A 21995-nucleotide genomic window follows, 5' to 3' on the forward strand; every position below is an offset into this window, starting at 1 on the left:
TCACAAAATAAGATCAATAGAATGCTACCACATTTATCAATTACCTCAGTAAATGTCAATGGCTTGAATTCCCCACTAAAGAGGCATAGATTGGCTGATTTGATTAAAAAACACAATCCATCTATTTGCTGTCTGTAGGAAACACACCTCATGTCAAAAGACAAATTAAAACTCAGAGTTAAGGGGTTGAAGTCAATTCAGGCAAACAGAATTCAGAAGAAAAGAGAGGTTGCAGGGCGGCGCCTGTGGCTCAGTGAGTAGGGCGCTGGCCCCATATGCCAAGGGTGGCGGGTTCAAACCCAGCCCTGGCCAAATTGCAACCAAAAAAATAGCCGGGCGTTGTGGCGGGCGCCTGTAGTCCCAGCTGCTCGGGAGGCTGAGGCAAGAGAATTGTGTAAGCCCAAGAATTAGAGGTTGCTGTGAGCTGTGTGAGGCCATGGCACTCTACCGAGGGGGGGAAAATGAGACTTCGTCTCTACAAAAAAAAAAAAAAGAGGGGTTGCAATCTTATTTTCAGATACATGTGGATTTAAAGCAACTAAAGTCAAAAAAGACAATGATGGTCATTTCATATTGGTAAAAGGGAAAAATACAACAAGAAGACATTTCAATTCTAAATATTTATGCATCCAATTTAAATGCTCCCAGATTCTTGAAACAGACCTTGCTTAGCCTGAGCAATATCATATCCTATAACACCTTGATAACAGGGGACTTTAATACCCCTTTCTCAGAGCTGGACAGATCCTCTAAACAGAAATTAAACAAAGATATAAGAGATTTAAGTGAGACCCTAGAACAACTGTGCTTGATAGATGTATATAGAACACTCCATCCCAAAGATAAAGAATATACATTCTTCTCATCATCCCATGGAACATTCTCCAAAATTGATCATATCCTAGGACATAAAACAAACCTCAACAGAATCAAAAGAATTGAAATTTACCTTGCATCTTCTCAGACCACAAGGCACTAAAAGTGGAACTCAACTCCAACAAAAATGCTCAACCTCACACAAATGGCATGGAAGTTAAACAACTTTATACTGAATGACAGTTGAGTGCAGGAAGAAATAAAAAAGGAAATCATTAACTTCCTTGAGTATAACAACAATGAAGACACAACCTACCAAAACCTGTGGGATACTGCAAAAGCAGTTTTGAGAGGAAAATTTATCACTTTAGATGCCTACATTCGAAAAACAGGAAGAGAGTGCATCAACAAACTCACAAGCCATCTTATGAAATTGGAAAAAGAAGAACAATCTAAGTCTAAAACCAGCAGAAGAAAAGAAATATCCAAAATTAAACTAGAGATTAATGAAGTTGAAAACGAAAGAATCATTCAGAAAATTAATGAAACAAGGAGTTAGTTTTTTGAAAAAATAAATAAAATAGATAAACCTTTGGCAAACTAACTAGAAATAAAAAAGAAAAATCTCTAGTAACCTCAATCAGAAATGATAAAGGGGAAATAACAACTGATGCCACAGAGATACAAGAGATTATCTCTGAATACTGCAAGAAACTTTATGCCCAGAAATTTGACCATGTGAAGGAAATGGATCAATATTTGGAATCACACCCTCTCTCCTAGATTTAGCCCAGATGAAATAGATCTCCTGAACAGACCAATTTCAAGCACTGAGATCAAAGAAACAATAAAAAAGCTACCAACAACAAAAAAAATGCCCTGGTCCAGATGGCTTCACACCAGAATTCTATCAAACCTTAAAAGAAGAGCTTATTTCCATACTGCAGAAATTACTGCAAAAAATTGAGGAGGAAGGAATGTTCCCCTACACATTCTATGAAGCAAACATCACCCTGATACCAAAACCAGGAAAAGACCCAGCTAAAACAGAGAACTTTAGACCAATTTCACTAATGAATATAGATGCAAAAATTCTCAACAAAATCCTAGCCAATAGATTACAGCTTATCATCAATAAAGTCATACATCATGACCAAGTAGGTTTCATCCCAGGGCCTAGTTTAATATACGTAAATCCATAAACGTTATTCACCATATCAACAGAAACAAAAACATAGCCTATATGATCCTCTCAATAGATGCAGAAAAAGCATTTGATAAAATCCAGCATCCCTTTCTAATTAGAACACTGAAGAGTTTAGGCATGGGTGGCACATTTCTTAAACTGGTTTCTTTATGTTTGTTCATGACTCAGCAGATCACAAAGCTTGAACCAAACACAGCTGAAGAATAAATTGCTTTATTGGGAAAGGTTTAGCATAGTAAAATTCTCTTCCCTACTTTCCAGGCCTCCACTTCTTCAGCTCAGCCTTACATTAGACACTCTTGTCCATGTTCCCTAGAGGAATTCTACATAAGTGTGGATACTCATGGTTTCTTATCTTTTAAAATATCTTCTGGGGTCATCCCTCACCCACCTGTCCCTCTGGGCAGCCTCCAGCCCAGCCTCTTTCCTTGTTTTCTCAGTGGCTCTGCAGGAAGCTAAATCTGGAGAAGCAAGGCTACTCCAGCCAGAACCCACTTGGATGGATTCTCCTTAGTCTTCAGGTTGAAAGTCCACACATAGGTGGGTCCCCGCTGACTAGTCTTGTACACGGGACAGGAGTAGACTCTGTGGCAATCCTGCTTATCTGCAGGGATGGCTTTGAGGAACATCACAGGCATGGGAGGTGTCAGATCCTTCAACTTCGCCTCGGTAATAATCCCAGCCTGAGGACAAGAACATGAGAAGAAGCATCAGACCCGGAGCCCAACCAGTCAACCTTCCTCATCAGAATATCCGAGGGATGGGCTGCCTCTATGCCTGCCTTCCTCAGGGTTCTCTTAGCAACATATGATAAAATTCATCTGATATGTGGAAAACACATTTCTATTTTTTCAGCTTTTGGTCACTTCTTGAAGCAGAGTTTCACAAGTGATTTACCCTATACACTTTAATCCCTTTGGAGCTTGATTCCCTCCTAGTTTGTCCATTCATTCATTTCATTCAGTGTATTGAATGTAACTATTTGTCAGATCTCATGCGAGGTGCTGGGGATTTAAAGATGATTAAGATGCAGTTCCCTCCAACAAATGCTTTCAATTTTAAGGCTTTTTTATGTCCCATTTCTTTTTCTTTTTAGTTTCACATGCAACTTCATAGACGCTCACAGGCGTCCTCAAACTTTTTAAACATGGGGCGAGTTCACTGTCCCTCAGACTGTTGGAGGGCCGGACTATAGTTTAAAAAAAAACAAAAACATCACATCATAACAAAGACATCTGTACCAGAATGTTCATTGCAGCCCAATTCACAATTGCTAAGTCACGGAAGAAGCCCAAGTGCCCTTTGATCCACGAATGGACTAGCAAATTGTGGTACATGTATACCATGGAATATTATGCAGCCTTAAAGAAAGATGGAGACTTTACCTCTTTCATGTTTACATGGATGGAGCTGGAACATATTCTTCTTAGCAAAGTATCTCAGGAATGGAAGAAAAAGTATCCAATGTACTCAGCCCTACTATGAAGCTAATTTATAGCTTTCATATGAAGGCTATAACCCAACTATAGCACAAGACTATGGGGAAAGGGCCAAGGAAGGGGAAGGGAGGGGGGAGGTTAAGGTGGAAGGAGGGTAATGGGTGGGGCCACACCTACGGTGCATCTTAGAATGGGTACAGGTAAAACTTACTAAATGCAGAATACAAATGTCTACATACAATAACTAAGAAAATGCCATGAAGGCTATGTTGAACAGTTTGATGAGAATATTTCAGATTGTATATGAAACTAGCACATTGTACCCCTTGAATGCACTAATGTACACACCTATGATTTAACAATAAAAAAAAAAACTATGAACAAATTCCTATGCACACTGCATATATCTTATTTTGAAGTAAAAAAACAAAGTAGGAACAAATACAATCTCACTGCCGCATGTGGCCTGCGGGCCGTAGTTTGAGGACCCCTGCGAGAGCATTTTGACTTTTTGAACAGATAGCTGCATTATGCCTTTACTCATGTAATAGAGACCTGACCATTCAGTAGCTTTCCAGATGAGGCCTTCAATAGGGCTGTCTAGAACAACTTTTCCTTGTCCTGAGGAACAAAAAAGGGTCCTGTGGTAAAATAAATTTGGGAAATGGTGCTCACCGCACTCTGTATCTGATGCTCTGCAACATACAGTAGCACACTGAAGGTGAGAGGTCCTAGCAGAAAAATAGTTTGACTTTATTTAATCTAGTGTTTCCCACCTTTATGGACCACAGAACCCTTTTCTTTGCAACCTATTAATTTCTCATGTGTACTGATGCTTTATGGAACATACTTAGGAAACATTGATTCAGAGCAATTTTCAGATTTTTTGTGTCCATGTGACTTCAAGCCCCTTATGCTAGAGACAGAATTTGATTTGTTTTCATGACATTTGCTGGAAGAACACGATATAAAGCATGGTGAGTAGTAGAACTAAGGTAAACCATGGGTGAGAACTCCTCTCCCAAACTGGGTGTTTATGGCCAGGTATAGACAGGGTTAGAATATTTTTCTTTAATGTGCCATAAAACCAGTATTTTAAAAGTATATAATTAAGTGGGCGTTAGCATACTAAAAAGTTGTACAATCATCATCATCTAATCCCAAAATACTTTTATCAAAATATTTTGATGAAACCATTTCATCATCTGATGAAACCAAAAAGGAACCATTTGCAATCACTGTTAGCTGTGGGATAGTGATAGCTCCAATTATTATGGATGAATTATTTATTTCTTTCTTCAATTCTGTCAGTTTCTGTTGTGTGTACTTTAGGAGTTCTTGTGCTAGGTGCATGCACACTTACAATTGTTATTATCTTCTTAGTGGATTTAGTTTTTGTTATTATAAAATGTCCTTTTATGTTTTTATGATTTCTATTTCTTTTATGTTTTCACCAGCAACTTTTTTTGTCTAATAAATTTTATTTTGTCTGACATTAGTTTAACCTCTCAACTTTCTTTCGGTTTCTGTTTACGCGACCCATCTTTTTCCATGTATTTACTTTCAACCTGTTGGTGTCTTTGGATCTAAAGTGTGTCTCTTGTGAACATAACATAGTTGGGTCATGATGGGGGTTTTTAGTTTTAGATTCATTCTGCTAACCTTTGCCTTTTAATTATAGTACTTAATCCATATATATATATTTAATATAATTACTGATAAAGCAGGATTTATGTCTGCCACTTTTCTATTTGTTTTCTAAACATTTATGCCTTTTCTATTTCTCTGTTCCTCCATTATTGTCCTTTTTTGTTGTTGTTAAGTATACTCTGGTGTAGCATTTACATTGCCTGTTTACTACAGCTTTTTGAATTATTTTCTTAGTGATCACCCTAGGAATTCCAATTAACATTTTAATGTATAATAACGTACTTCAGATTAATTTTAACTTAATTGCAATAGTATACAAAGACTTTATTCTTACATAGTTCCACTCTCTTTTTCCTTTGTGCTGTTCGTATCATTCAAATTACATCTTTCTACGTGTTATGCCCATCAGTACAAGTTTGTAATTATTGCCTTATACAGTTGTCCTTTAAATCAGATAGGAGGGAAATAAAATTACAAACAAACATACATTTATACTATTTCATGTTTGCATATATAATTACCCTTACCAATATCTTATTTCTTGGGTTACTGTATAATTTCCTTTCCTTTCAGTCTGAATAACTCCCCTAGGTATTTCTTGAAGGGCTGGTCTGCTAGTGATGAATTTTTTCTCTCTCTCTTTAAAAACTTGAGAATATCTTCTTTAATTTTGAAAGATAATTTTGCTGGGTATAGAATTCTTGGCTCATAGTCTTTTACTTCCAGCACTTTACTATGTTGTCCCTCTGCCTTCTGGCCTTCATTGTTTCTGACAAGAAATCAGCTATTACTCTCATTTAGGAGCCCTTGTGATCACTTTTGCTACTTTCAAGATTTTCTTTTTGTTTTTATCTTTCACTAGTTTGATTATGAAATGTCTAGGTATGGATTTCTGAGTTTGTTCTACTTGGGTTTCATTGAGCTTCTTGGATGTGTAGATTGTTTCTCCTCATATTTTCTCTGGTTTTTGGTCATTATTTCTTCAAATATTCTTTCTGCTTCTTTGTTTTTCCTCTCTTTCTGAAACGTTTCCTGTGCACATATTGGTATGCTTGGTGGTATCTCACAGGTCTCTAAGGCCTTTAATTTTTCTTCATTCTTGTTTTCTTCCATTTTTCAGACTAGATAATCTCAGTTGACCTATTTCCAAGTTTGCTGATTTTTCTGCCTAAACAGAACTGCTGTGGGAATTCCTATGTTGAATGTTTATTGCAGGTGTTATGCTTTTCAACTACGGAGTTTCTACTTGTTGTTTTTGAAAAAATATAATTTCTCTCTGTGTATTGATATCCTCTATTCAGTGATACATAGTTCACATAATTTTCTTTAGTTATTTAGATGTGATTTCCTTTAGTTCTTGGGACATATTTGAAATAGCTGATTTAAAGTCTTTATTTAGCAAGTTGAGTATTTGGACTTCTTCAGGGAGAGTTTCTGTTGATTACTTTTTTCCTCGTGTATGTTCCATTCCTTTTTGTTTCTTTGCTTATCTCATAATTTTTGTTGAAATGTGGACATTTGAAATAATGTGGCCACTTTGGAAATCACATTCTCTCTCTCTGTAGGGTTTGCTGTTTTTTATTTAGTGACTTTTCTGAATTGATTCTCTAAAGTTTATATTCTTTGTCATTTGTAACCACTGGTGAGGTCTGCTCAATTAGCTCAGTGGTCATCAAATAATTGAACAGCAAAATAACTGGAACCAGAAAGTCTTGAAATCTTTGCTAAGAGGCTATGTGTACTGGAGCGTGCCTCTAGTGCTCAGCCAGACAGTTTAAAATGCTGCTAACTCAGACTTCATTTCCCTGCTTTCTCAGAACCTCATAGTAGCTAGAAGTGGGAGTCTATGACCTTCTCATGTCTTCCCAAAGCATGTGCATAGCTAGACAGGCAAAACAATGACAATTTTTCGGTGGGAGGGGGCTGGGGGATCAAAAATTACACATTGGGTACAACACACAGTGTTCTGGTGATAGGTATGCTCCAAGTCCTGACTTCATCATTATATAATCCATCTGTGGAACAAAAAGCACGGTATTTCTGAAATATATTGAAATTTTAAAAAAGATAATTAATAAAAATGACAACTTTCTGGGAATGGGGCTTTGAAGGTGTTCCCACTTCACTGGGCCCTCTCCAGAGGCTGGTAGGCTGTGGGGTTTCGATTGTGGCCTATCAGAGTTGGGGGTGGGATGGGAATGGAATAGGGCAAGTTAAAAAGCTTTAAAGTTTGTCCTTACCAAGATTTAGCTGTTTGGCCTAAACAAACGCTGGTTGGATTGCTAGAAGCCTTTGGTTTAATTTCCAAAGTTTCGAAAAAGTTGATTCTGACCTTTTTTTTTTTTTTTGGCCAGTGTTTTCAATATGGAGGAGAAGATTTTTGGAGGTTTGGCTTCTTCCATTTTTTCTGACATCTCTTTTTGAGAACAAGAGCTCCTGGAGAACAGGTATTGATTTTGGAAAATTTTTACTATTATTTATAATCAAATAAGAAAAATGGGGGCCGATGATTGGAATAGATATTCTTTTGTTTCTCCCCCACAATGTCACTGCCTTTCCTTCTGAGTTTCTTCCCTGCTTTCCTTTCTGTACTTCTTTCATTTGGGTATTTTTTGGGGATTCTGGCCATGGCCTTTCCTAGGCTACCCTACATAAAATACAATCCACGTGTGACAGAATCTTGTGCAAATGTTCAGTTGCAAAGAGGAAAGTCAGCTTCCCTGTCAAGACTCGGGTTGTCTGAACATTGTCCCACTTTACTGTCCTTTCTGTTGGCTCTAGGATTTGTGTTTTAAGGCTGGTGTAACAAACTAACAGAAACGTGGTGGAGTAAAACCACAGAAGTGTATTCCCTTATAGGTCTGGAGGCTAGAGGTCCTAAGTCGAGGTTTGGGCAGAGTTGGTTCTTCTGGAGGCTCTGAGGCCTCTCCTCACTTCTGGTGGTTGCTGGAAATCCTTGGCATTCCTTGGCTTGTAGACACATCACTCCTATCTGTCCCCACTTTCCAAAGGCATTCTCTGCATCTCCACACGGCCTTCCAATAAGGGCGCTAGTCATTGGCTTTAGGGCCAATGACTTTATCTTAACTAATTACATCTGCAAAAGCCCTATTTCTAAGTAACATCTATTTCTGAAGTTCTGGGTGGACATGAATTTTGGGGGGGGGGGGTAATACTGAGTCCAGTATATCTCTATGTGTGGATCTGGGATCTTCCAGTCTTTTCACAGTTTTAGCTTAGTGTTGACTGTTAGGTTGGTGTCACCTGCCAAATGGGATACTTGACTCGGAAGTCTCTCCAGATCATGTATATATATAACAACCACAGACTTGTTCTAGAGAGGTGGTTCTCCACCTTCCTAATGCTGCGACCCTTTAATACAGTTCCTCATGTTATGGCGACCCCCAACCATAAAATTATTTTCGTTGCTACTTCATAACTGTAATTTTGCTACTGTTATAAATCGTAATGTAAATATCTGATATGCAGGATATATTTTCATTGTTACAAACAGGTCACCACCCACAGGTTGAGAACTGCTGTTCTAGAGTATTCCATCCTCATTCATTTCATTCATCTCAGCCATCTGTGTTTGTTTGCCAGTTTCTTATCTTACAGTGACTCCAGTTTCATTAGCCTTCAGTAAGGAATCCTTTCAAAATGCCACTTTAGATAGTATCTACTGGCTCCTCTTTGCTGAAATAGAATAACAAAAGGAGAAAGGGATTCCTGCCTTTTGAGAGCTCAGGAATGAGGAAAGTTAGACTAGGGAGGTGAAATGATAGAAGCGAGGATCGTTGACTCCAACACCTTTCAGCACAGTCAGGCACTGTCTAAGTATCTTACATATGAGTTCATTTAATTTTACAATGCATCTGTCCTCCCATATAGCAGTTGAGATCTGGAAAGGTGAAGTATACCCAAGGTCACAAGTACTGTTTCTTGTTGAGATGCAGCCAGTCTGGTTCCAGAGCCCTCATTATTAACCTCTCCACCATCCCTGGCTGGATATAAATGGCTTGGTAGCCTCAAGGAAAGAAAGGTTATCTAGGTAAAAAGATGCAGGGGCACCCCTTTTAGTAATCCACTTTATGGGGGACAATGTTTATTTACCAGCCCACGAGAGAAGGCCCTTGGCTCATCCCAGGCTTTACCTGTGTATCCCAGCGGGCACCTTCCATGAAGAGGCCATGGACGTAGGCCCCTTCCCGAGGAGGGCTCCGGAAATCTTCTCTGTTCTTCTTTGTCACGTCACATTGCAGGGCCATCTGGTCCAGTGGCCACTCATTTTTGCGGGCCATGGACTGCATGATGGCAGTCAGGAAGGACTGGGGGTTGAAGAAGCCTGTCAGCCACACAGTAGAGGGCATGGCAAAGTCACCTGTCCAAGCCTCTAGCTCCTTGATTCGGTTGAGGAGGTCTGGAAACCAGGCTGCCAGGCCTGCTGTGGAAGGGTAGGCTCGCCTGGCCCAGGGCTCTGGCACCACATCTAAGTATAGGGCATTCTGTAAGTTCTCCATTTCGCTGGTCATGGTCAACTCCCCCTGAAGACAAAGAGTGAGAGGGGAGAGAATGAGGGGGATGACCCTGGAAACGCTGGCTCATGGCATCCAGCCAGATGAGAGATGACTCCAGGGGTGGGTGACACAATGACTTTCTTTGTCTCATACTTGCTTTGCAAGACTTATCTCACTGGTCCTTGAGAGCCCTCCCTGCTCCAGAACTGTCAGTCTTACCTGTCTACGTACAGGGTTTAAAAAACACAATTACTTCCCACAGTGGACCTTAAACCACTTGTGGGTGCTATGCTGCATGACCCTGCCCGCAAGTTTGAGTTCCACCTTAGAAACCCAGGAAGCCAAAGCTTGCAAAGATTGCTATTCCCCCCAAATCAAGGATTTCTTTCAGAAATCAAACTATTGGATACATAGCCAACTTTAAGGAACCCTCTTTCAACTGCTAGATGGAATTTGTGAAGAAAAGTTTACATCGAAAACCATCTTTAACTCTGGCTCTGCCAAAAATCTGTGGCAATTTTCTGAAGACGCTATTTCTATTGTAGTGTTTTCTGTAACCGCTGTTAAGTGTGTTGAACAGGATTTAGTTCTCTCATTACGGTCAGATGGCTAAAACGTGAGAGAAGTATCCATCCCATGGGGCCTGAAGTCACCTTGCCTGTGGGACAGGAGACTGGCATCGTGGAATTCTAGGTCTAATTCTTTGTCTTTACTTTTGAAGTTGTCAGAAAGAACTCAGCGTGCTTACCTTAAGATGAACATATTTTAGTGTCGTGAGTGATAGCCATAAACTTGTACTCCTGGGATAACCTAATTTGCCCATAATGTATTACCTTTTTCTTCTATTGTGTGATTGGATTTGTTACCATTTTACTAAGGATGTTTGGTGCTCCTGAAGATTATTTTTTGGACAGGATAGCCTGATTTAGAAGAAATAGACTAAATTAGGCTCGGCGCCCTTAGCTCAGGGTTAGGGCGCTAGCCGCATACACCAAGGCAGGTGAGTTTGAACCCAGCCCGGGCCTGCTAAACAACAATGACAATTGAAACAACAACAACAAAGATAGCTGGGTGTTGTGGCGGGCGCCTGTAGTCCCAGCTACTTGGGAGGCTGAGGCAAGAGAATCACTTAAGCCCAAGAGTTTGAGGTTGCTGTGAGTTGTGAGTCCATGGCACTTTACCAAGTGTGACATAGTGAGACTCTGTCTCAAAAAAAAAAAAAAAAGAAAGAAAGAAAAAAGAAATAGACTAAATTAATAACTTCTTTATGAACTTCCCATATGATTTGTAGTTATCACAGATATACTTTCTATACCGTAGAGTACGGTGACTGGACTACTTAAATGTATTAATATCTTAATATTTTAAAGAAAATAAAGAATTTATTTGAATCAGCCCAGTGCCAGATATGCCAGCCTGAGTTAGTACAGCCTGAATTACAGAGTTTTTTCTCCTGACAAAAGTACTTTATTACAGGGATTAGAAAATGGATTTTATTTATTTATTTTTTATTTTCATTATAATGATGAATAAAAGTGATGAGGTGGATATCTTTGCCTTGTTCCCAAACTTAGAAAAGCTGCAGTCTTTCACCATTAAGTTTCCCTCAGACGTCCTGTAAGTAGAGGAAATTCTCTTTCATTTCTATTTTTCCTATATTTTAAGATAAACATTTGGTATTAAATTTTGTCAAATGCCTCTTTGGTATTTATGAAGAAGATCATGTGATTTTCTTATTTAGTACATTAATATGATGAACTCATTCTTTTTCTTTTCTGTTTTTTTTTTTTTTTTCTGAGTGATGGAGTCTTTCTCTGTTGCCCGGGCTGGAGTGCAGTAGCCTCATGGGTTCAAACGATACTTCTGTCTCAGCCACCTGAGTAGCTGGGACACACCTGCTTAGTTAAATTTTTTTTTTTTTTAAGAGATGGGGTCTTGTTATGTTGCTCAGGCTGGTCCTAAACACCTTGCCTCAAATGATCCCAAAGTGCTGGGAATACAAGCATGAGCCACCTCACGTGGCCCATCGATTGATTATTGAATGTTAAAACTAGTCTTGTATTCCTGGGATAACCTAATTTGCCCACGATGTATTATCTTCTTCTTCTATTGTGTGATTGGATTTGTTACCATTTTGCTAAGGAAGTTTGATTGGTGCTCAGGAAGAAAGCTGATCTAGTCATTTTCTTTTTTAATAATGTCTTTGGCTTGGGTATCAAGTTAATTCTGTCTTCATAAAATTTGTTGGGAGTTTTCTCTCTACTTTTTTTGTTGTTGATAAATAGATTATTTTTTGGACAGTTTTTAGTTTCACAGCCAACTGAGCAGAAGGTACCTTCTGCCTTCACACATGCGTAGTCTTTGCACTATCATTACCCGCCACCAGAGAGGTGCATTTGCTACAAGCGATAGACCTACATTCACGTCATCGTCACCCAGATTCCATGGTTTACATTAGTCTTTGCTCTTTGTGTTGGACATTCTGTGGATTGAGGCAAATTTATAATGACACGAATCCACTGTTACAGTGTCATATCCATCATTATTGTTTCCGTGTCCTAAAAGTCCTCTGGGCTCCACTTTACTCATCCTCCCCCCCAGTCCCTGGCAAACATTTATTTTTTTACTGTCTCCATAGTTTTGCCTTTCTCAGAATGTCGTACAGTTAGAATAATACAGTATGTAGCCTTTTCAGACTGACTTCTTTTTTTTTTTTTTGTAGAGACAGAGTCTCACTTTATGGACCTCGGTAGAGTGCCATGTCATCACACAGCTCACAGCAACCTCCAACTCCTGGGCTCAAGCGATTCCCTTGCCTCAGCCTCCCAAGTAGCTGGGACTACAGGCGCCCGCCACAACGCCCGGCTATTTTTTTGGTTGCAGTTTGGCCGGGGCCGGGTTTGAACCCGCCACCCTCGGTATATGGGGCCGGTGCCTTACCGACTGAGCCATCGGCACTGCCCCAGACTGACTTCTTTTATTTGGTAATAGGCATTTAAGTTTCCTCTATATCTTTTCACAGCTTGGTAGCTCATTTATTTTAGCATCAAATAATATTCCACTGTATGGATGTAGCCGTTCAGTAATCCATTTACCTACTGGGAAGACATTTTGGTTGCTTCCAAGTTTCAGTGGTTGTAAATAAAACTACTCTAAATACCTATGTGCAGGTTTTTATATGGTGCTTCAAAAAATTAAATCAAACCTGCCCCCCCCCTTTTTTGAGATGGAGTCTTGCTATATTGCCCAGGCTGGTCTCAAACTTCTGGACTCAGTGATCCTCCAACTTAAGCCTCCTAAGCAGCTGGGATTTCAGGTATGGGCCACCATATTCAGTTTAACTTTTAATTTTGAGATAATTATTAATTATACATGTAGTTGTAAGATATGAAACAGACTGATCCTGCATAACCTCTTGTAAAACCACAGTAGAATATCACAACCAAAATATTCACATTGTCATAGTCAAGACACAATATATTTCCATCCCCCCAAGGATTCTACATGTTACCCTTTCATAGTCATACCCCCTTCCATCCAGTCCCCACCCCTTCCTTACGTGACCACTAATCTGTTCTCCATTTCTATTAATTTGTCATTTCAGTTATGTTAAATAAATGGAATCATAGAACATATAACCTTTTGGGATTGGCTTTTGTCATTCAGCTCAATTCTTTGGAAATTCATCCAATATCAATTCATATCAACAGTTTATTCCTTTTTATTCCTGAGGGGTTTCCATGGTACGAGTGGTAGACAGAATAATGAGCCCCGCCCCCACCCCCCAGCCCCATAGATGTCTGAATCCTAATCCCTGGAACCTGTGAATATGTTACCTCACAAGGCAAAAGGGACTTTTGTGAAATAAGGTGTTTAAGATGAAGAGAATATGCTGGATGATCAGGGTTGGCCCAGTGTAGTCACAAGGACCCTTATAAGTGGGAGGCAGGAGGAAGACTCAACTCAGAGACAGATTAGAAGATACTACCCTGCTGGCTTCAAAGGTGAGGAAGGTTCAAGGAGCCAAGGAATATGGGCAGCTTCTAGAAGCTGGGAAAAATCTAGTTTTTCCTTAGAGCCTGCAGAATAAACACAGTTTTGTTTGAATCCTGGTTTTCAGACTTCTGACTTCTACAAGATAGTAAACTATTTTTAAGCCAGTGAATTTCTAATCAATGATAGCAGTGATGGGGAACTGATACAGTATGAATATTCCACAGTTTGTTTAACCATTCAGCCATTGGAGGGCATCTGGGTTGTTTCCTGGGTTTGGGCTATTATGAATAAAGCTGCTATAAACTTTTATGTGTGGGATTTTGTATGAACATGTTTTCATTTCTCTGGAATAATTGCCCAAAATGCAAGGGCCGGGTTGTACGCCAGCTGCATGTTTAGTTTTCAAAGAGCAGCTGTATCTCTTCACATTCTTGCCAGTAACATAGGAGTGACCCAGGTTTTCCACAGCCTTGCCAGCACTTGGCATTGTCACTGTTTTTTATTTTAGTTACCCGCGTTGTGATTTTAATTTGCATTTCCCCCGTGGCCAATGAGGACAACTATCTTGTCATGTGCTTGTTTTCCACATGCATAATATCTTCAGGGAGATGTCTTAATATCTTCTGCCTATTTGCTGGTCGAATGTTTCTTCTATTATGTTTGCAAGTTATATATTTGAGATACTATCCTTGGATTCTAAATATTTTTACACAGTCTGTTGCTTGTCTTTTCATTCTCTTAAATAAGTGTGTTTTATAGTGATAATTTTTGATTTTGAGGAGGGGCCAACTTATGGATTTTTCATTTTATGGGTTGTGATTTGGTGTCAAGTCTAAGAAATTTGTGGTACCCCTAAATCTTGAAGATTTTCTCCTGTCGTTTTTTTTTTTCCCTAGAAGTTTTATAGTTTTGAGTTTTCCACTTCAATTACTCATCTATTTTGCGTTAATTTGGTTTTTTTGAGATAGACTCTCAACCTGTCACCCTGGTTAGAGTGCTGTAACATCATAGCTCACAGCAATCTCAAACTCTTGGGCTTAAGTGATTCTCTTGCCTCAGCATCCCAAGTAGCTGGAATTACAAGTGCCCACCACAATGCCTGGCTTTTTTTTGGTTGCAGTTGTCATTGTTTTTTTATTTATTTATTTTTTTGTAGAGACAGAGTCTCACTTTACCGCCTTCAGTAGAGTGCCATGATGTCACAGGACTCACAGCAACCTCTAGCTCTTGGGCTTCTGCGATTCTCCTGCCTCAGCCTCCCAAGCAGCTGGGATTACAGGCACCCACCACAATGCCCAGCTGTTTTTTGGTTGCAGTTCAGCCAGGGCTGGGTTTGAACCTGCCACCCTCGGTATATGGGGCCGGCACCCTACTCACTGAGCCACAGGCGCCACCTTAGTTGTCACTGTTTTTTTAGCCTTCCCGGGCTGGGTATGAAACTGCCAGCCTTGGTGTATGTGGCTGGTGCCCTACTCACTGAGCTACGAGTGCTGCCTATTTTGAGTTAATTTTTACATCAGATGCAAGATCTAGCTTGGGGTTTTTGTTTTTGTTTTTGTTTTGAGACAGAGTCTCACTATGTCACCCTGGGTAGAGTGCCATGGCGTCACAGCTCACAGCAACCTCAAACTCTTGGGCCTGAGAGATTCTCTTGCCTCCCAAATAGCTAGGACTACAGGTGCCCGCCACAAGCCCGGCTATTTTTTTGTTGCAGTTGTCATTGTTTAGCAGGCCTGGGCCTGGCTTGAACCCGCCAGCCCCAGTGCATGTGGCTGGCACTTAGTATGGGTGCTGAGCCAACATCATTTGTTGAAAAGGCTGTTTTTCCTTCACTGAAATACTTTTGCAACTTTGTAAAAAATCAGTTGGGCATATTTGAGCAGCTCTGCTTCCGGCTTCTGTGTATGTCCCTCCCTCCATCAATATCACTCAGTCAATGGTTACTGTAGTTATGTATTAAGTCTTGAAATTGGTTAGACTAATTCTTCCCACTTTATTGTTCTTTCTTGAAATTATTTCAGCTATTCTATTTACCCTTTTTTTTTTTTTAAGACAGAGTTTCACTCTGTTTCCCTGGATAGAGTGTCATGTTGTCACAGCTCACAGCAACCTCAAGCTCTTGGGCATAAGAGATCCTCTTGCCTCAACCTCCCGGGTAGCTGGGACTACAGGTGCCTGGCATGACACCTGGTTAATGTCTAATTTATTTTGACACTGCTTTGCTGGAGGAATGGAGGATGCACCTCCTTGCTGCCGGGTAGTTCTCCTCTTGGTCTTTGTAGGTTTTCCTCTGGGTCTTTTTTGACACTGGAGGTGTGTGCAGAGGGGATCCCTGTTAATGCTGACTGGGGCAAGAGTTCAGGCTCCCTACTATAGCTCTGCTGGGAGGGATGGGAGTGCCTATTACTACTGTGTGGCTTCCACCGACATCCAAGGGAGTGCATGATCTTACTATGCCTGGGCAGTGGTAAAGGCCTTCTCTGACACAATCCAGCAGGGAGCGGGAGGGATGCCTTGTTACTGGAGAGTGGAGGTAGATGTCTATACTCCCCAGGTGGTCTTCACAGTGTGTGTGGGTGCTGTCTACTTGCCAGTGGGGATACAAGTCTGGGTTCCCTATGTGGCTTTCATGCACACCACATTGGCAAGGTTGCAACACTTTGTTATATCTGATGAGGGTAGAAGTCTAGGCCTTGTCAGTATGGGTGCGGATGGGGCCACAGTTTGTTTGTTTGTTTCCCTGTGGTGTTTGGCTGAAATAGCATGATTATTGACTAAATCTTCTGTCTTGTCAGGCAGTCTCTTTCCTGGTCCTTTTATCACTCTTTGCTGAAGACAGCAGACTTTTGCTGCTGTTGTTTTACCTGGATCCATTAGCATTTCTGGTTTGCTAGGTTTTTTTTTTTTTTTCTTACAGCTCCAATTCTGTAAGGTATATGAGGCATAAAGAAAATCCAGGGAAGTTAAGCAGCATGTTGTTCTTTAGGTTCTGAGGTTCCTAGAAAGCTTCACTCTTCTCTACATGTTTCAGAGCCTTCTTACATTTGTCTTTCATAAAAGATGGCCATGGATGTTAGCTGTTCTTAGAGAAGCAATAAGGACACATACGTTAATATCTATACCATCTTCCCAGAAGTGGAAGAGTTTGTGTAGAGTAGGTATTATTTCAACCTTAAATGTTTTGTAGAATTCACCAGTGCCACCTTGTAAGTCTGAGGTTTTCATTGTCGGAAGTTTTAAATTATGAATTCAATTTCTTTAGTAGATATATGGCTATTCTGGTTATATATTTCTACTTGAGTGAGCTTTGATGGAGTCTTTTAAGGAAATTGTTCACCTCATCTAAGTAGTTGAATTTAATTGCAGAGAATTACTCATACGTAATACTCTTTTACAATGTTTTTAATGTCTACAGAATCAATAGTCATGGCTCCCCTTCCATTCCTGATTTTTAAAATTTTTGCATTTTCTCTTTTTTTATTATAAATCTTGATAAATGTGTATTAACTTTATTGACTTTTAAAAAAAGAATGAGCCTTTGAAGCTTCCATAAAGTTTTCTTCCTTATTTTTTGTTTTCAGCTTCATTAATTCTCTTCTTTATTATAATTTCTTTCCTTTTGTTAATGTTGAGTTAACAACATTGGGTTAAAAGTTGGGTTTATTTTGCTGTCTTTTTTCTAGCTTCTTAAGATATAGCTAGACCATTGATTTGAGAATTTTTCTTGTTAATATTTGTATTTCAGGCTGTAAATTTTTAAGTACTGCTTTAGCTACTTTGCACAAAATTTTACGTATTACATTTTAATTTTAATCCCATTCAAAATATTTAGAATTATTTAGAAATATATTATTTAATTTCCAAATATTTGGGGGTTTTCTAGATATCTTTCTATTATTTATTTTTAGTTCAATTCTGTATGGTCAGTGAATATACTATGTATAATTTTAATCCTCTTACATTGTTTTCTGACACTGAATATAATTGATTTTGGTGAATGTTCTGAGACTTTTTATGAGAAGGACCCCCCCCCAGCAATTGAAGCAACACCAAAAATATATTAGTGGGATCTGATCAAACTATAAAGCTTCTGCACAGCTAAGGGCATTGCAAGTAAAGCAAACAGACAGCCATTGGAATGGGAGAAGATTTTTGCAGGTTATGATTCTGACAAAGGTCTGATAACTAGAATCTACAGAGAACTCAAATTAATCAGTAAGAAAAGAACAAACAACCCCATTTCTTTGTGGGCTAGAGACTTGAACAGAAACTTCTCTGAAGATTACAGGAAAATGGCCAACAAACTTATGAAAAAATGCTCATCATCTTTAATCATCAGAGAAATTCAAATCAAAACCACTTTGAGAGGTCCCCTAACTCCAGTAAGATTAGCCCACATCACAAAATCCCCAAACTGCAGATGTTGGCGTTCATGGGTCAAAAAGGGAACACTTCTACACTGCTAGTGGGATTGCAAACTAATACAGCCTTTTTGGAAAGAAGTATGGAGAATTCTAAGGAACTAAAAGTTGACCTATGGTTTGATCCTGCAATTCCATTACTAGGTATCTACCCAAATGAACAAAAATCATTTTATAACAAAGACATTTCCACCAGAATGTTTACTGCTGCCCAATTCATAATTGCCAAGTTGTGGAAGCAGCCCAAATGCCCATCAACCCATGAATGGATTAACAAATTGTGGTATATATAAACCATGGAATACTATGTGGCCATAAAAAGGATGGAGACTTTATATCTTTTATATTTACCTTGATGGAGCTGGAACATATTCTTCTTAGTAAAGGATCTCAAGAATAGGGAAAAAAGTATTCAATGTACTCAATACTATTATAAAACCAATATATAATCACTTACACATTCATACAAATGATAAAACACAAATATAGTCCAGGAAGAAGGAGGGGGGTGTGTGAAGGGAGGGTATTTTTGCAGGATCTCACCTAATGTGCACAATGCAAGGGTAAATTTCAAAACAACTAAGAGCATATTATAAATGTCTTACCACAAAACTAAGTAAGTGAGGTAATGGTTATGTTTGATTTAAGCATCCTACATTGTATATCAAATCATCACATTGTACCCCATAATTGTAGACAGGATTTAATGAAAATTAAAAAATAAAAAAAGAAATGTCTGAAAATGTTGGTTAAGTTGGTTGATAATTTTGTTAAGTCTTCTTTATCCTTACTGTCTATCTACTTGTTTTACTTATTATTAATTTTTTTATTGTTGGAGATTCATTGAGGTTACAAAGACCCAGGTTACACAGACGGCATTTGTTAGATAAAGACCCTCTTGTACTTGTGTCCCTCCCCCAAAAGGTGTACCACACCCCACGACCCCCAACCCTCTCCTTCCTTCCCTTTCTCTGCTTTGTTTTACCCATTATTGAGAGAGGAGTTTTGACATTTCCAACTGTACTTGTTGATTTGTTTGTTTTTCCTTCCAGTTTTATCATTTTTTGCTTCATGTATTTTCAAGCTCAGTTATAAGGTGCCTGCACATTTAGGATTGTTACATCCTCGGGCGGCGCCTGTGGCTCAGTCAGTAGGGCGCCGGCCCCATATTCCGAGGGTGCCGGGTTCAAACCCGGCCCCGGCCAAACTGCAACCAAAAAATAGCTGGGTGTTGTGGCGGGCGCCTGTAGTCCCAGCTACTCGGGAGGCTGAGGCAGGAGAATCGCTTAGGCCCAGGAGTTGGAGGTTGCTGTGAGCTGTGTGAGGCCACGGCACTCTACCAAGGGCCATAAAGTGAGACTCTGTCTCTACAAAAAAAAAAAAAAAAAAAGGATTGTTACATCCTCTTCACAAATTGGCTTCTTTATAATTATTTAATACTTCTCTTCCTCTCTGGAAATATTGCTTATTTTAAAATATAATTAGTCTGATATTTATCTAGATTCTATAGCTTTCTCTTGATTAATATTTCATATTATATATTTTCTCACTTTTTTCTTTTGACCTATTTTCAACTTGATATGTGAAGTTTTTATTGTCATTTCTCTTGGTAGTCAGCTATGCTGATAGATTTAAAGGGCAAGCTTGAGACCATCTTTAAAAACGCCTGTGTCTCAGTAGTTGGTCAGGGCGCCAGCCACATACACCAAGGCTAGTAGGTATGAACCCAGTCCAAGGCAGCTAAACAACAATGACAAATGCAACAACAACAAAAAAATAGCTGGGCCTTGTGGCAGGCACCTGTAGTCCCAGCTACTTGGGAGGGTGAGGCAAGAGGATCACTTAAGCCCAAGAGTTGGAGGTTGCTGTGAGCTGTGATGCTACCGCACTCTACTGAGGGCAACATAGTGAAACTCTGTGTCAAAAAACAAACAAACACCTGTATGCAAGTATGGCCTGTGGCTGGCATCTGGAAACTTAGCTCTTCTTAAGCAGTTAACTGATAAGGGTGGTTGACTATATCCAGACTGTGCAAATAATTTGATTTATGCTGAGTACTTACTTCTCATCGGGAAGCCTAGGATTTTGGAATATACCAGGCAGAGGGTGTCTGTGTGACCAGCTCCTGATGAAATCTTTGGGTATTGAAGTTTCTAATTGGATTCCCTGAGCAGAGATGTTACACAAATGTTGATCCATTTGCCTTACTAGAGAGAGGAGGCACTCTGTGTGATCCCTCCTGGGAAGCACGTGGCCCGTGGAAGACTGCAAATGGGCTTCTCCTGACTCCAGCTGGGTCTTTTCCCCTTATGATCTGGCTGTGTCTGTGTTCTTACTGCATCACGGAAACAAATCTTAGCTGTATGTACATCTATATGCTGAGACTTGTAGCAAATCTCAAAATGTGGGAGTGATCTGGAGACAGGTCTGCTGACATGACAACACATAGCTAGGTTTTATTTTTCAAAAGTCCAATCAGACAATTGTAATCAGTACCCTGAGCACTTAGTCCATTTATATTTAATGTAATTACCAACATGATAGGATTTAAATCTCCCATTACTTATTTATTAGTAGTTGCATTGGGGCATGGGTTGGCAAACTTTTTTTCTGTAAAGTGTCAACTAGTAAATAAATATTATGGGCTGTGTGGGCCACGTGGACTGTTAAAACTACTCAGCTCTGCTATTGTAGCACAAGAGCATCCACATACGATGTGATAATAGATGATTTGGGATATATTTCAATGTTTACTTATGAAAACAGGTTGTGAGCTAGATTTGGCCTGTTGGCCAGGAAGAAATTCCTTTTACATTTCTTGTACTGTAGGCCTGCTGAACCCTGCTGAAGGATTCATAATATACACATTTAACTTATCACACTCTTATCACCTTCAAAACAAATATTATACCACTTCACATATGGTGTAAGAATTATTTATAGTATGATTCTGTTTCTCCTTATTTTTCATGCTTTTTTTTATTTTGCAATTTTTGGTTCTTTATAAATCCCATAGACATTTTTATTATTTTTGTTTTAAATAGTCAATTATTTTTCAAGATTTTAAATGAGGAAAATGTGTTTCATATAACTCATACATTTACCATCTGTGGAGACCATCATTTCCTCATGTAGTCCAAATTTCTATATATCATTTTCCTTCTTTCTAAGAAATTCCTTTGACATTTCTTATACTATAGGCCTGCTGACTATGACTTCTCTCAGTTGTCTGAAAACATCTTTACTTAGTTTTTTTTTTTTTTTTTTTTTTTGTGAAAGATACTTTTTCCTAGGCCTGGAATTCTAGGTTTATAGTTTTTTCTTTTAGTACTTTTAATATTTCTCCACTTCTTTTGACTTGCGCAGCTTCTGATAAGAGGTCTGCTACTAGCATTCTTTTTTTTTACTCCTTTGCATATGATTTTTATTTTTTCTTTTGGTTGCTTTTAAGATTTTTACTTTATCCCTAGATTGCAGCAATTTTATTATGGGATATCTTTATAATCTTAATTAGGTTTATTCTGCATGGTGCTTTTTGAGCTTCTTGTGCTTGTGGGTTTATGATTTTTATGTAATTTGCAATATGATAGCCCTTAAGTTTTCAAATATTTTTCCTGCTCTCCCTAACAGCCCCGTCCTTTGGGGGCTCCCCTGATCCACATGTTAGGCCACTGATGTTATACCATAGGTCCTTGATGGTTTGTTCACTTTTTTCAGTCTCTTTTCTTTATTTTGGGTAGTTTCGATTGTCATGTTTTCATGGTTACTGATCTTTTCCAGGGCCTAATCAGCTGTTAAGTCTTGGAAGTTCAGTCTTCATTTCAGATATTGTATTTTTCATCTCTATAAATTCCACGAGGGTCTTTAAAAACGGTTTTCCATTTTTTACCTCATCCTACTCTTTTTTTCCATCTTGAACACACCAAGTGAATTTATAACAGCTGTTTTA

The 21995-nt window shown here is 39.1% G+C and overlaps 1 protein-coding gene across 1 annotated transcript in view; it reads right to left on the bottom strand.

Moving 5' to 3' along the window:
• Positions 1–2287: 2287 nt before the first annotated feature.
• Positions 2288–21995, bottom strand: part of DNAH9 (dynein axonemal heavy chain 9) — a 377510-nt gene continuing 357802 nt past the window's right edge. Inside the window, exons 68-69 of the mRNA XM_053569797.1 lie at positions 9267–9656; positions 2288–2706 (exon numbers count right to left, since the gene is read on the bottom strand). Of these exons, the coding sequence (XP_053425772.1) occupies positions 2479–2706; positions 9267–9656 (618 nt within the window). The 3' untranslated portion in view covers positions 2288–2478. The remainder of the gene's footprint in view (positions 2707–9266; positions 9657–21995) is intronic.

This window comes from Nycticebus coucang, chromosome 18 (genome assembly GCF_027406575.1).
Source record: "Nycticebus coucang isolate mNycCou1 chromosome 18, mNycCou1.pri, whole genome shotgun sequence".
Lineage (NCBI taxonomy): Eukaryota > Metazoa > Chordata > Mammalia > Primates > Lorisidae > Nycticebus > Nycticebus coucang.